This window comes from Ovis aries, chromosome 7 (genome assembly GCF_016772045.2).
Source record: "Ovis aries strain OAR_USU_Benz2616 breed Rambouillet chromosome 7, ARS-UI_Ramb_v3.0, whole genome shotgun sequence".
NCBI lineage: Eukaryota > Metazoa > Chordata > Mammalia > Artiodactyla > Bovidae > Ovis > Ovis aries.
This window is the reverse complement of record NC_056060.1, coordinates 11,815,778-11,829,093: the sequence shown is the minus strand read 5'-3', so window position 1 is coordinate 11,829,093 and position 13,316 is coordinate 11,815,778. Positions and strand designations below refer to the sequence as shown.

Genomic DNA, 13,316 nt, shown 5'->3' with positions numbered 1-13,316 from the left:
TTGTTTCTAATTTTGATGATTTGATTCTTCTGTCTTTTTTTCTTGATGAGTCTGGCTAAGGGTTTGTCAATTTTGTTTATCTTCTCAAAGGACTAGCTTTTAGTTTTATTAATCTTTACTATTGTTTCTTTCATTTCTTTTTCATTTATTTCTGCTTGGATCTTTATGATTTCTTTCCTTCCACCAATTTTTTTGGTTTTTCTGTTCTTCTTTTTCCAGTTGGTTTAGGTGTAAAGTTAGGTTGCCTATTCTATGTTTTTCTTGTTTCTTGAGGTAGGATTGTATTGCGCTATAAATGTCCCTCTTAGAACTGCTTTTGCTGCATCCCATAGGTTTTGAGTTGTCATGTTTTCATTGTCATTTGTTTCTAGAAATTTTTTGATTTCCCTTTTGATTTCTTAAGTAACCTGTTGGTTATTTAGAAACGTGTTGTTTAATCTCCATATGTTTGTTTCTTACAGTTTCTTTCTTGTAACTGATATCTAGTTTCATAGCATCGTGGTCAGAGAAAGTGCTTGACATTTCAATTTTCTTAAATTTACTGAGGTTTGATTTGTGAACCAAGATGTGGTCTATCCTGGAGAATGTTCCATGTGCACTTAAGAAGGTGTATTCTTCTCCATTTGGATGGAATGTCCTGAAGATATCAATGAGATCCATCTTATCTAATGTACAATTTAAGACTTGTGTTTCCTTATTAATTTTCTGTTGTGATGATCTGTCCATTGGTGTGAGTAGGATGTTAAAGTCACCTACTATTATTGTGTTACTTTTAACTTCTCCTTTTATGTCTGTTAGTGTTTGTCTTATGTATTGAGGTGCTCCTATGTTGGGTGCATCATTTCAGTTCAGTTCAGTCACTCAGTCGTGTCTGACTCTTTGCAACCCCATGAATCGCAGCACTCCAGGCCTCCCTGTCCATCACCAACTCCTGGAGTTCACTCAGACTCATGTCCATTGAGTCAGTGATGCCATCCAGCCATCTCATCCTCGGTCGTCCCCTTCTCCTCCTGCCCCCAATCCCTCCCAGCATCAAAGTCTTTTCCAGTGAGTCAACTCTTCACATGAGGTGGCCAAAGTACTGGAGTTTCAGCTTTAGCATCATTCCTTCCAAAGAAATCCCAGGGTTGATCTCCTTCAGAATGGACTGGTTGGATCTCCTTACAGTCCAAGGGATTCTCCAGAGTCTTCTCCAACACCACAGTTCAAAAGCATCAATTTTTCGGCGCTCAGCCTTCTTCACAGTCCAACTCTCACATCCATACATGACCACTGGAAAAACCATAGCCTTGACTAGATGGACCTTAGTCGGCAAAGTAATGTCTCTGCTTTTGAATATACTATCTAGGTTGGTCATAACTTTTCTTCCAAGGAGTGAGCGTCTTTTAATTTCATGGCTGCAGTCGCCATCTGCAGTGATTTTGGAGCTTTTTACAATTGTTAGGTCTTCCTCTTGGGTTGATCCCTTGATCACTATGTAGTGTGCTTCCTTATCTCTTCTAATCGTCTTTATTTTAAGGTCTATTTTGTCTGATATGAAGATTGCTACTCCAGCTTTCTTTTGCTTCCCATTTGCCTGGAATATATTTTTTCACCCTCTCACTTTCAGTCTTTATGTGTCTTGAGATCTGAAGTGGGTTTCTTGTAGACAGCATATATATGAGTCTTGTTTTTGTATCCATTCAGCCAGTCTATGTCTTTTTGTTGGAATATTTACTCCATTTCATTTAAAGTAATTATTGATATATATGTTCCTATTGCCATTTTCTAATTGTTTGGGGTTGATTTTGTAGATCTTTTTTCTTCTGTTGTATTTCTTGACTATATAAGTCCATTTGACATTTTGTTGTAAAGCTGGTTTGGTGGTTCTGAATTCTCTTAACTTTTGCTTGTCTGAAAAGCTTTTGATTTCTCCATCAATTCTGAATCAGATCCTTGCCAGTTACAGTAATCTTGGTTATAGATTTTCCCTTTCAGTACCTTAAATATATATCACCATTCCCTTCTGGCCTGCAGAGTTTCTGCTGAAAGATCAGTTGTTAAGCACATGGGGTTTCCCTTCTATGTTACTTGTTGCTTCTCCCTTGCTGCTTTTGCTATTCTTTCTTTGTGTTTGGTCTTTGTTAGTTTGATTAGTATGTATCTTGGCGTGTTTCTCCTTGGGTTTATCCTGTACGGGACTCTTTGTGCCTCTTGGACTTGATTGGCTTCCTCTTCTTCCATGTTGGGGAAATTTTCAACTATAATCTCTTCAAAAATTTTCTCATACCCTTCCTTTTTCTCTTCTTCTTCTGGGACCCCTATAATTCAAATGTTGCTGCATTTGATATGGTCAAATATCAAAGCATCAGAGGTCTCTGAGACTTTCCTCAGCTCTTTTCATACTTTTTACTTTATTCTGCTCTTCAGAAATTATTTCCAACACTTTATCTTCCAGCTCACTAACTTGTTCTTCTGCTTCAGATATTCTGCTATTGATTCCTTCTAGAGTATTTTTAATCTCAGTAACTGTGTTGTTTTGTCTGCATATGCTTATTTTTTAATTCTTCTAGGTCTTTGTTAATTGATTCTTGCATTTCCTCCATTTTGTTTTCAAGGTTTTTTATCATCTTGACTATCATTATTCTGAATTCTTTTTCAGGTAATTTTCCTATTTCCTCTTCATTTATTTGGACTTCTGTGTTTCTAGTTTGTTCCTTCATTTGTACAGTATTTCTCTGCCTTTTTTTTTTTTTTAAGGTTTTCTTTCCCAAGCTTCAAGTAAAATTGATTTCTTTCCTTGAAGAAGGTTGAATTCTTTCTTTCTTTTGGTTTCTGCCCTCCTAAGGTTGGTCCAGTGGTTTGTGTGAGCTTCCTATAAGGTGAGATTTGTGATGAGTTTTTGTTTGTTTGTTTGTTTTTCCTCTGATGGGTGAGGCTGAGTAAGGTGGTACTCCTGTCTGCTGATGATTGGGTTTGTATTTTTGTTTTGTTGACTGTTTAGATGAGATGTCCTGCACAGGGTGCTACTGGTGGCTGGGTTATGCTGGGTCCTGTATTCAAGTGTTTCCTTTGTGTGAGTTCTCACTATTTGATACTCCCTAGGGCTGGAAGAAGCACAAGCTGGAATCAAGATTGCCAGGAGAAATATTAATAACCTCAGATATGCAGATGACACCACCCTTATGGCAGAAAATGAAGAGGAACTAAACAGCCTCTTGATGGAAGTGAAAGAGGAGAGTGAAAAAGTTGGCTTAAAGCTCAACATTCAGAAAACGATCATGGCATCTGGTCCCATCACTCCATGAGAAATAGATGGGGAAACAGTGGAAACAGTGTCAGACTTTATTTTTTGGGGCTCCAAAATCACTGCAGATGGTGACTGCAGCCATGAAATTAAAAGACACTTACTCCTTGGAAGGAAAGTTATGACCAAGCTAGATAGCATATTGAAAAGCAGAGACATTACTTTGCCAACAAAGGTCCATCTAGTCAAGGGTATTGTTTTTCCAGTGGTCATGTATGAATGTGAGAGTTGGACTGTGAAGAAAGCTGAGTGCTGAAGAATTGATGCTTTTGAACTGTGGTGTTGGAGAAGACTCTTGAGAGTCCCTTGGACTGCAAGGAGATCCAACCAGTCCATCCTAAAGGAGATCAGTCCTGGGTGTTCTTTGGAGGGAATGATGCTGAAGCTGAAACTCCAGTACTTTGGCCACCTCATGTGAAGAGTTGACTCATTGGAAAAGACTCTGACGCTGGGAGGGATTGGGGGCAGGAGGAGAAGGTGACGACAGAGGATGAGAGGGCTGGATGGCATCACTGACTTGATGGATGTGAGTTTGAGTAAACTCTTGGAGTTGGTGATGGACAGGGAGGCCTGGTGTGCTGCGATTCATGGGGTCGCAAAGAGTCGGACACGACTGAGCGACTGAACTGAACTGGAGGGTTAGTTCTCTGGTGGTCTAGGGTCTTGCAGTCAGTGCTCCCACTCCAAAGGCTCAGGGCTTGATCTCTGGTCAGGAATGAAGATTCCACAAACGGCTTGCTATGGCATTAAGGGAAAGTAAAGCAAATATCCGAAAATGAGAAACCAAAGATGAACCGCAGACAAATGGCAGTTACAAAATCAGGCAAATAATAATTAAAATAATGGAATGTATACATATACACCCATGAGCAAAGTGAAAACAGTCCAACAAAAATACAGTAGATTGAGCCAGTGAACAAAGGAAATAAAAAATTATATGTACCAGTTAAGGGCAAAACTAACTTAAGCACAAACTGGAATACAAAATTAAAACAAGTGAGGAACAAAGTAATGAAAGCAAAACTAACAAATATGTTCAGAGGAAAGGAAAGAAAGAGTAGATATGCGAAGTTAAAGAGAGGTAGATGAAGAAGATTTATATACGTTAAAGATTAACTGCAAGGGGAAGAGAAGAGTAGGGAAGGCAAACAAAGGAATGAATGTAGGAAAATATAATAGGTTTTAAAAATTAAAATTATAAAAAAGAGAAAAGAGAAAAAACCAGAAGAAAAAAGGAAAAAGGGGAAAAAAAGGAAAACTCCACAGAACTGCAAAAGCTCAATGTAGAGGCAGAGGTTTGTAACAACAATAGAAGTGTGACTGAATATGCATATACACCCATAAGCAAAATCAAGACAGTCCAACAAAAATAAAGTACTGTGGATTGACCTGGTGAACAAAGGAAACCAAAAATTATATCTACCAGAACAAAATGAATTAAAGTACAGACTAGAAAACAAAACTAAAGCAAAGTGCCCGAATAAAGCAATAAAAATGAAACTAACAAATGTGTTGAGAGGCAAGCAGAGAAAGAAAAGAAAGAAAGAATAGATATGCAAAGTTAAATAGAGGTAGATGAAGATTTATCTATGTTAAAGATTAACTGCAAAGGGAAAAGAATGGTAGGAAAAGCAAACAAAGGAATAAATGTTGAAAAAATAATAATAGGCTTAAAAAATTAAACATTAAAGTTTAGAAAGTTTAGAAAAGAGAAAAGGAAAAAAAGAGGAAAACTCCATAGAACTGCAGAAGCTCAATGTAGGGGTAGAGGTTTATGACAACAATGAAAAAATGTGACCAAAGGGGAAAAAAAATAAAGCTCAAAAGCTTAACTGGATTCCTTAGTGCCAATAAAATCGACAACTACAACAGAGGGGGGAAGAAAAAGAAAAAAATCCAAAAGATCCACAGAACAAGTCAAAAAATAAGAATAATAAATGTTTTTCTTGAGTCACTTCTGTCAGAGTCCTTTCCCACACTGGGAATCACAGTCCATCTTACCTCCCTAGGATGCCCTCCAACACTGTGCTGATCTCTGGACCCGCTGTGAGGGCAGCTCAGATTCGAATCTGGTCCTACTCCTGTGTGTTCTTGCCTCCAATGTCCACAGCTATCAGAGCTAGTGCATTTTCTTTTGTGGGAGCTCTCAATGGCCTTTTATATTTTCCATAGACACAGAGTCTGCTTAGCTGATCATGTGGATTTAATCTGCAGCTTGTATAACTGGTGGGAAGGTTTTGGGTCTTCTTCCTTAGCTATACTGCCCCTGGGTTTCAGGGGTGGTTTTATTTCCACCTCAACATGTGGGTCATCCACTGGGGTTTAAGCTCCTGAGGCTGCCCTGGAGGGCTTGGGTTTGCCCCTGTGAGGGCCAGGTGTGGAGGTGGTGCAACTGCTTGGGTCACAGGGGTTCTGGCAGCACCAGGTACTCAGGAGGGTTGGCAGCTAGGGTAGTAGCAAATACAGTGCTCTAGAAAGGTATGGCAACCAGTATTGGCCCATACACTCCAGTATTCTTGCCTGGGGAACCCCCTCTCTGACATAGAAGCCTGGCAGGCCACAGTCTACAGGGTCGCAAAGAGTCAGATAAGATCTGCAGTGACTGCGCCCACAGACATGAGATTTTTATATTTTTTTTGCTGTGGCAGCTTTGCCCCTGTGAGAGTTAAGCATTAAGGTGGTGCAGCTGCTTGGCTTGAGGGGACCCTGGCGGCACCAAGTGTGCAGGGACACGGACTGCCTCTGCCGCAGGAGTTATAGCCCTATCAGAGGCTTTTTTCGAGCCTCTTGTAGCTGGTGATCAGAAAGCCTCTTTGGCCAGTCTTTCTTCGTAGCTCCACCCATTTAGGCACTTACAGGGCTCCCTTGCCTGGGGTCCTTTTCAGTTGTTCGGTGTGTCAGGCATGTAGAGGGGCCCCCCTGACTGGGGTCCTACGCTGTAGATCGGCATGTCAGGCACTTAAAGAGGCCCCCTGGGTGGGGTCCTACTCTGTAGGTCAGTGGTCAGGCGTTTGATGGGCCAGCCTCTCTATTGTTGATGCTGGCATGTGGAGAGAGAGGGGTTATGGTGATGGCTCCACCCCTTACATGTGACTCAGCAGTATCACCTTGCTTCCAGGGCTGCCTGGTTTTCCTCCACTGGCATTTCCCAAGACGATTTCCTCCCTCACATCCCGTTGATCTGTCTCGCTGCAGTCAACAGCAGCCCTCGCCCAGGAATAGCTCCACAATTCCTAAACTCCAACTCCCAGCCACTGCCCCTTCCAGGAGACCCACATTCCACCCTCCCACCTCCCCGTGTATGTATGGCTGCTGCAAGGACTGTCTGATTCTCATTCCATCTGGGCTGCCACAGATAAGCTGTTTCACTCTCAGCCTTAAATGCTTCTCCTTTGACTCAGACAATTGGCCGGATGTGGGGATTGGACCAGTAGGTCTGGTCCTACTAATACTCCTGTTTCCCCTCCTAGTTGCTTTCTTCTACCAAGTTTTGCGTGGTTCAATCCACTCCAGTACTCTTGCCTGGCAAATCCCATGGACAGAGGAGCCCGGTGGGCTGCAGTCCATGGGGTTGCTAGGAGTTGGACACAACTGAGCCACTTCCCTTTCACTTTTCACTTTCATGCACTGGAGAAGGAAATGGCAACCCACTCCAGTGTTCTTGCTTGGAGAATCCCAGGGACGGGGGAGCCTGGTGGGCTGCCTTCTATGGGGTCGCACAGAATTGGACATGACTGAAGCGACTTAGCAGCAGCATATTTTCTTTTCCACTGGTCAGATCCTCCTGTCCACTCTCAGCTGGTATTCTGCATGCACTTCTGTGCCTGAAAGTGTATTCCTGATGTATCCGTGGAGAAAGATGTACTCCACACCCACCTACTGCTCCGCCACCTTGTTCTCTCCCATGTCTCTGCTCTAAAACATCAAGCCTAGATATCTTAAAGACAAGATCTTTTGGATCTCTTCAGGTAATGCATGCATAGGAACATGACGATCCATAAATTCCCAAAATATACTGAAGAAGCTCTGAAGTAAAATAATCTATACTTTGATTCTGCCAGGTGCAAAACAGCTTTCCTGGTCTCCTCAGGAAGCCATATTTTTGCACAGTCTAAAAATATTATACCACCCTTATCACTTAGAGAATGATGGATACCCTCCCAAAGTCCAAGTTTCCAGAAACCAGCCAAGGGCCAACTATGCAATAGATCTGTGTAGTAATAGCAGGCTTAGGCCTATTTTGTTAGCTTTTTTCTACGTACAAATTTTCTAAGATGAAAGAGAAGCATCATTGTAAACTGATACTGTATATACATAAAATATAAAAGAATCATCTGATAAACTATTAAAATGAATAAAAGTTTACAAGTATGGCTTAAAAGCAATATAAATCAACAACATTTTTATGTACCAGAAGCTCTACAAAAACAAGCCAAATAAAGGTCCTGTTTGCAATAACTAACATAAGATGCATATAGCCTGGGAATAGTCTTAACAAGGTACATAGTGATGTTATGAAGAAAAAAATGCACATTATATTAAAAATATAAAGTAAGACTTGGAAAAGTGACCAGTTATATTACTAGTTAGACTGAATGTGAAAATAACTAATTTATAGGTTTAATCAAAATGTCTACTGCTCTGAATTACTTCTTTAAAAGAACAGTAATTTTTGCCCACGTTGACAAAATGATTGTAAAGTTCACTTGGAGAATAAAAAGGGAAGAAAGCACTGAACAAAAATTAGTTGTGAGAGGGTCAATCCTATTCTGTTTTAATCATATAAGGATATGGTAATTAAAACAATGTGATGTATGACAAAACGCTAAATTAATGAAAAGTCCAAACATAGATCTTACTATATACATGATAAAGAATGCATCTCAAATCAATGAGGAAGAGAAAGATTAATCAATATAGAATGTAGGAGTAACTGTTTAACAATTTGGAACACACTAATCTAAGCCCTAATTAGTCTTTAGAGAAAACCAAGCATGTCTTATCTTTTTATTATCTCCAATGGCCATCATGTGACCTAATTAAAACCCAAGATATGTGTTTGGCTTTGTAAAGTATTTACAGTTACAGTTTATATGCAACTCTCTATGTCAAAAAAAAAAAAAGTTAAAATAAGAGAGTAGACAGTCCTGGGGGAAAATCTCCAAGGGTTAATAATCTCTGTTATTCGTGTCTGACTCTTTGTGACCCATGGACTGTAGCTCCTCAGGATCCTCTGTCCATGGAATTCTCCAGACAAGAATACTGGAGTGTGTGGCCATGCCCTCCTCCAAGGGATCTTCCCAACCCAGGGTTGAACCTGTGTCTCTCACATCTCCTGTACTGGCAGGTGGGTTCTTTACCACTAGCGCCACCTGGGAAGCCCTGTGTAATACTACACAGCAGACTGAACTGGAAGGACATATTTCAGATTAGAAACAGGAATCATATTAAAGTGATATGATTATGGAAAATTATTACTTTTAAATTAGAAATTATAATTAATTAAAGCTGGATTTTCCTCACTACTTCCAAATGAGTTCTCTCTTTTAAATGACACTAAAATTTAACTTCAAAACTCTTAACAAAATCTGACAGACCCGATTTATTTACGTTTCTCCTCTAGAGGGAGCAGAAGTACTTGAAATACATTCTCTCCAAACCCATCTAGCTTGCTGTAGTCAAGGGTAAGCAACTTAGTCGCCCAGTCGTGTCCAACTCTTTGCGACCCCGTGGACTATAGCCCACCAGGTTTCACTGTCCATGGGATTCTCCAGGCAAGAATACTGGAGTGGGTTGCCATGCTCTCCTCCAGGGGATCTTCCCAACCCAGGTATCGAACCCAGGTCTCCCGCATTGCAGGCGGATTCTTTACAGTCTAAGCCATCAGGGAAGCTCAAGCACTTTCCCTTATTGGCTATATAGCCAAATAGCCCCAGTTGATCTATTTCTTACAGGAAGAGTGTATAAATGCTTACTTCTTTCTCTTTAGCTACCAACTGTCAAAGTAAAAAGTCAATTTACAAGCCATCTCAATGGTGACTTATGAGTTCTTTCTCTCTATCTTGATCTTTATATAGACACATGAATTTTTATAATTCAGTTTGATTCAAATCTACCAAATATTTTCCTCTTTTTTTGTTCAAATTGTTTCACCTTTGGGCAGTGGCTGGATTCCCTATTTTTTGAACTTAGATTTACAGATAATGTTCCCGCCTCTGGACACCATCCCACTCCTCAATTTATGCTTAATAATTTTTTGCTAATGTTCTTTGCTATCATCAATTTAGGTGAAATCTTTATTATACATATTTCCATGTGTTTTTGTCTAATATAAACAACTTCTTGCCTTTTAATTTTCAAGTTAATTCATGACCATAAAAAGTATTTATCCCTGGCCTACCAAATAAGTAGTTTGTTGTTTGCTTTTTTTTCCCCCAGTTTTTAAACTTGTTTGTTGTTTTTATCTCTCCCATTGTCATTGTCTTCACAGAGGGTAGTCAGGAGCCAGGGCAGGATAGGTCTTCTATGCAAAGTGGAAAAATTTAGACTTTAATCTGAAGGCAGTGGGGAAACACTGACTAGATATAAACAGGAGCGCATCATGATCATGTCTCCTTTTTGCAATGATCACTCAGGGCATAATATAAATAACTGAACAGAGGTGAACAGAGCTAGAGGCTGGAAAACCTGTCAGAACACTCCTAACCTACAGTCATTCAAGCTAGTTATATAGTTTTTTTTTATTTCCCAGTGCAGATAAAAGTTATGTCTATACTATTTTATACTCTATTAAATGTGAAATAGTATTATGTCTAAAAAACTGTACATACCTTTATTTAAAACTACTTTATTGCTAAAAAAAAAAGTGCTAGCCATCACCTGAGCCTTCAGCAAGTCATACTGTTTTTGCTGCTGGAGGATCTTGACCTGATGTTGATGGCTGACGACTGATCATAGTAGTGGTTGCTGAGGTTGGGTTGGCTGTGGCATTTTTTAAAATAAGACAACAGTGAAGTTTGCCATACGGATGGACTCTTCTTTTCACAAATGACTTCTCTGTAGTATGTAGGGCTGATAACATTTTATTCACAGTAGAATTTCTTTCAAAACTGGAATCAATTCTCTCAGATTCTGCTGCAACTTCGTTAACTAAAGTTAGGCAATATTCTACATCCTTTGTTATCATTTCACACCATCTTTACCAAGAGATTACATCTCAAGAAACCACTTTCTTTGCTCATTCATAAGAAGCAACTCCTTATCCATTCAGGTGTTTGTTTGTTTGTTTGTTTGTTTCACCTTTTCATTTTGGGAATAGTGGTAGCTCAGAGAGTAAAAATCCACCTGAAATGTGGGAGACCTGGGTTTGATCCCTGGATTGGGAAGATTCCCTGGAGAAGGGAATGGCAACCCACTCCAGTATTCTTGCCTGGAGAATCCCATGGGCAGAGGATTCTGGGGGGCTACAGTCCATGGGGTCACAAAGAGCTGACATGACTGACCGGTTAAGCACAGCAGCACATAGTTGATTAACAATATTGTCTTAGTGTCAGGTGTACAGCGAAGTGATTCAGCTATACATATACATGCATCTGTTCTTTTTCAAATTCTTTTCCCATTTAGTCTGTTACAAAGTATCGAGCAGTGTTCCCCGTGCTATACAGTAGGTCCTTGTTGGTTATCATCATGAGATTGCAGTGGCGGTTCAGCCACATCTTCGGGCTCCACTTCCAATTCTAGTTCTCTTGCTATTTCCCCACATCTGTAGTCACTTTCTCCACTGAAGCTTTCCTCAAAATCATCCATGAGGGCTGGAATCAATTTCTTCCAAACTTCTATTAAGGTTGATATTTTGACCTCTTCCCATGAATCACGAATGTTCTTAAAATAAACCATGTTGCAAACAGATGTGCTACTTCTATGATTTATTGTTCCTTTTATAGAGCACAGGCAGAGTACACAATTATGGATTCTTAAGAATTCTTATGGAAATTCTTAAGAAAAATCCCTAGTATTTCTGGAACGATAAATGAGCACTAAATTCAACCTAAAGTCACCAGTGGCATGAACTCCTAAAAATTCAGCCTGTCCTTTGAAGCTTTGAAACCAGGTATTGACTTCTCTCCAGCTGTGAACGTCCTGGATGGCATCTTCCTTCAATAGAAGGCTATTTTGTCTACACTGAAAATCACTGTGTAGTGTAGCCACCTTCATTAATGATCTTAGCTAGATCTTCCATCAGATCTTAGCTGCTGCTGCTGCTAAGTCGCTTGTCATGTCAGACTCTGGGCAACCCCATAGATGGCAGCCCACCAGGCTCCTCCGTCCATGGTATTTCCCAGGCAAGAGTACTGGAGTGGGGTGCCATTGCTTTCTCCGAGATCTTAGCTAGATCTGCTTTATCTTGTACTTTTATGTTATAGAGATGCTTCTTTCCTTAAATCTCCTGAACCAACCCCTGTTAGCTTCAGACTTTTTCCGCAGTTTCCTCACCCCTCTCAGCCTTCACAGAATGGAGGAGAATTAGGGCCTTTTTCTGGACTAGGCTTTGGCTTAAGAGAATATTGTGGCTGCTTTGGTTTTCTATCTTAGTCAGTAAAATGTCTCCATAGCAGCAAATAATGCTGTTTGGCTTTTTATTCTTCATGTGTTCACTGAAGTAGCACTTTTAACTTCTTTAAGAAGTTTTCCTTTTCCTTCACAACTTGGCTGTTTGGCTCAAGAGACATAGCTTTAGCCTGTCTCAGCTTTTGACATGTCTTCCTCACTAAGCTTTGTTTAAACTGAGAGAATTGCAGCTCTTGCTTTCACTTGAACACTTGCAGGCCATGACAGGCTATTGCTATTAACTGGCCTAACATCAGTAATGCTGTGTCTCAGAATGGGAGGCCTGAGGAGAAGGAGAGAGATAAGGTATCAGCCTGTCAGTGGAGCAGTCCATTTGAGCCACTTAGTTCACTGTCTCATATGGGAGCAGTTTGGACCAACCCCAAACAATGCAAAGATCAGTGATCACAGATCACCATAACAAATAAAACAACAACGAAAAAGCTGGAAATACTAGGAGCATTACCAAAACGTGGTACAGATCAAACGCTGTGGGGAAAACAGTGCCAGTAGACTTGCTTGATGCGGGGTTGCCATCAAACTTTGATTTGTAAAAAAAAAAACAAAAAAAAACAAAACCACACCAAAAAACAAAAACCACAGTATATGTGAAGCACAATAAAATGTAGTTTTTACTGAAACATGCCTGCCTTTATAAATGCCAAGCTCCATGGAAGGTTATCTTAATTTGGATCTAAAAGGCCACAATTTCCCAGTTAACGTACTTTCCAACTCCTGGAATTAATTATGCACTGTTTCTATTTGAAATTGCCCACATCCCTTCTTCCTTTCCTCTTGGACAACCTCCTTATCCTCTCCATCAATTCTGCCAAAAGAGCTCTTAGCAGGGTCACCAATGGAGTACCTTCTGCAAAAGTCAGTGACCACTTCTCTGCATCCGTCAGGTTAAACCCTCAGCAGCACCGCCTCAGCCCATTGCTCCACTCTGTTCATTCAACACATATTTATCAAGCGCTTACGCTTACTGATAGCTCAGTTGGTAAGAATCCGCCTGCCATGCAGGAGACCCTGGTTTGATTCCTGGGTCAGGAAGATCCTCTGGAGAAGGGATAGGCTACCCACTCCAGTATTATTGGGCTTCTCTGGTGGCTCAGATGGTAAAGAATCCACTTGCAATGTGGGAGACCTGGGTTCGATCCCTGGCTTGGGAAGACCCCCTGGAGAAAGGAAAGGCAATCCACTCTAGTACTTTGGGCTGGAGAATTCCATGGACTGTATAATACATGGGGTCGCAAAGAGTCAGACAAGACTGAGCGACTTTCACTTTCACTACGCTATGTCAGGCACAGTTCTAGTTCCTGGGATGATACATCACTGAATTAAAGCGACCAAGATCCCTTCCTTCTAGGAACTGAAATTCTTTCAGAGGGAGATAGTCAACAAGCAAATGACAAAAAGTAAC

The 13,316-nt window shown here is 40.5% G+C and overlaps 1 protein-coding gene across 1 annotated transcript in view; it reads right to left on the bottom strand.

Annotated features, from left to right (window-relative positions):
- Positions 1-11,182, bottom strand: part of ANKDD1A (ankyrin repeat and death domain containing 1A) — a 49,151-nt gene extending 37,969 nt beyond the window's left edge. The window contains 1 exon segment of the mRNA XM_042252894.1: positions 11,047-11,182. Within this exon segment, the coding sequence (XP_042108828.1) occupies positions 11,047-11,182 (136 nt within the window).
- Between the last annotated feature and the right edge of the window lie 2,134 nt (positions 11,183-13,316).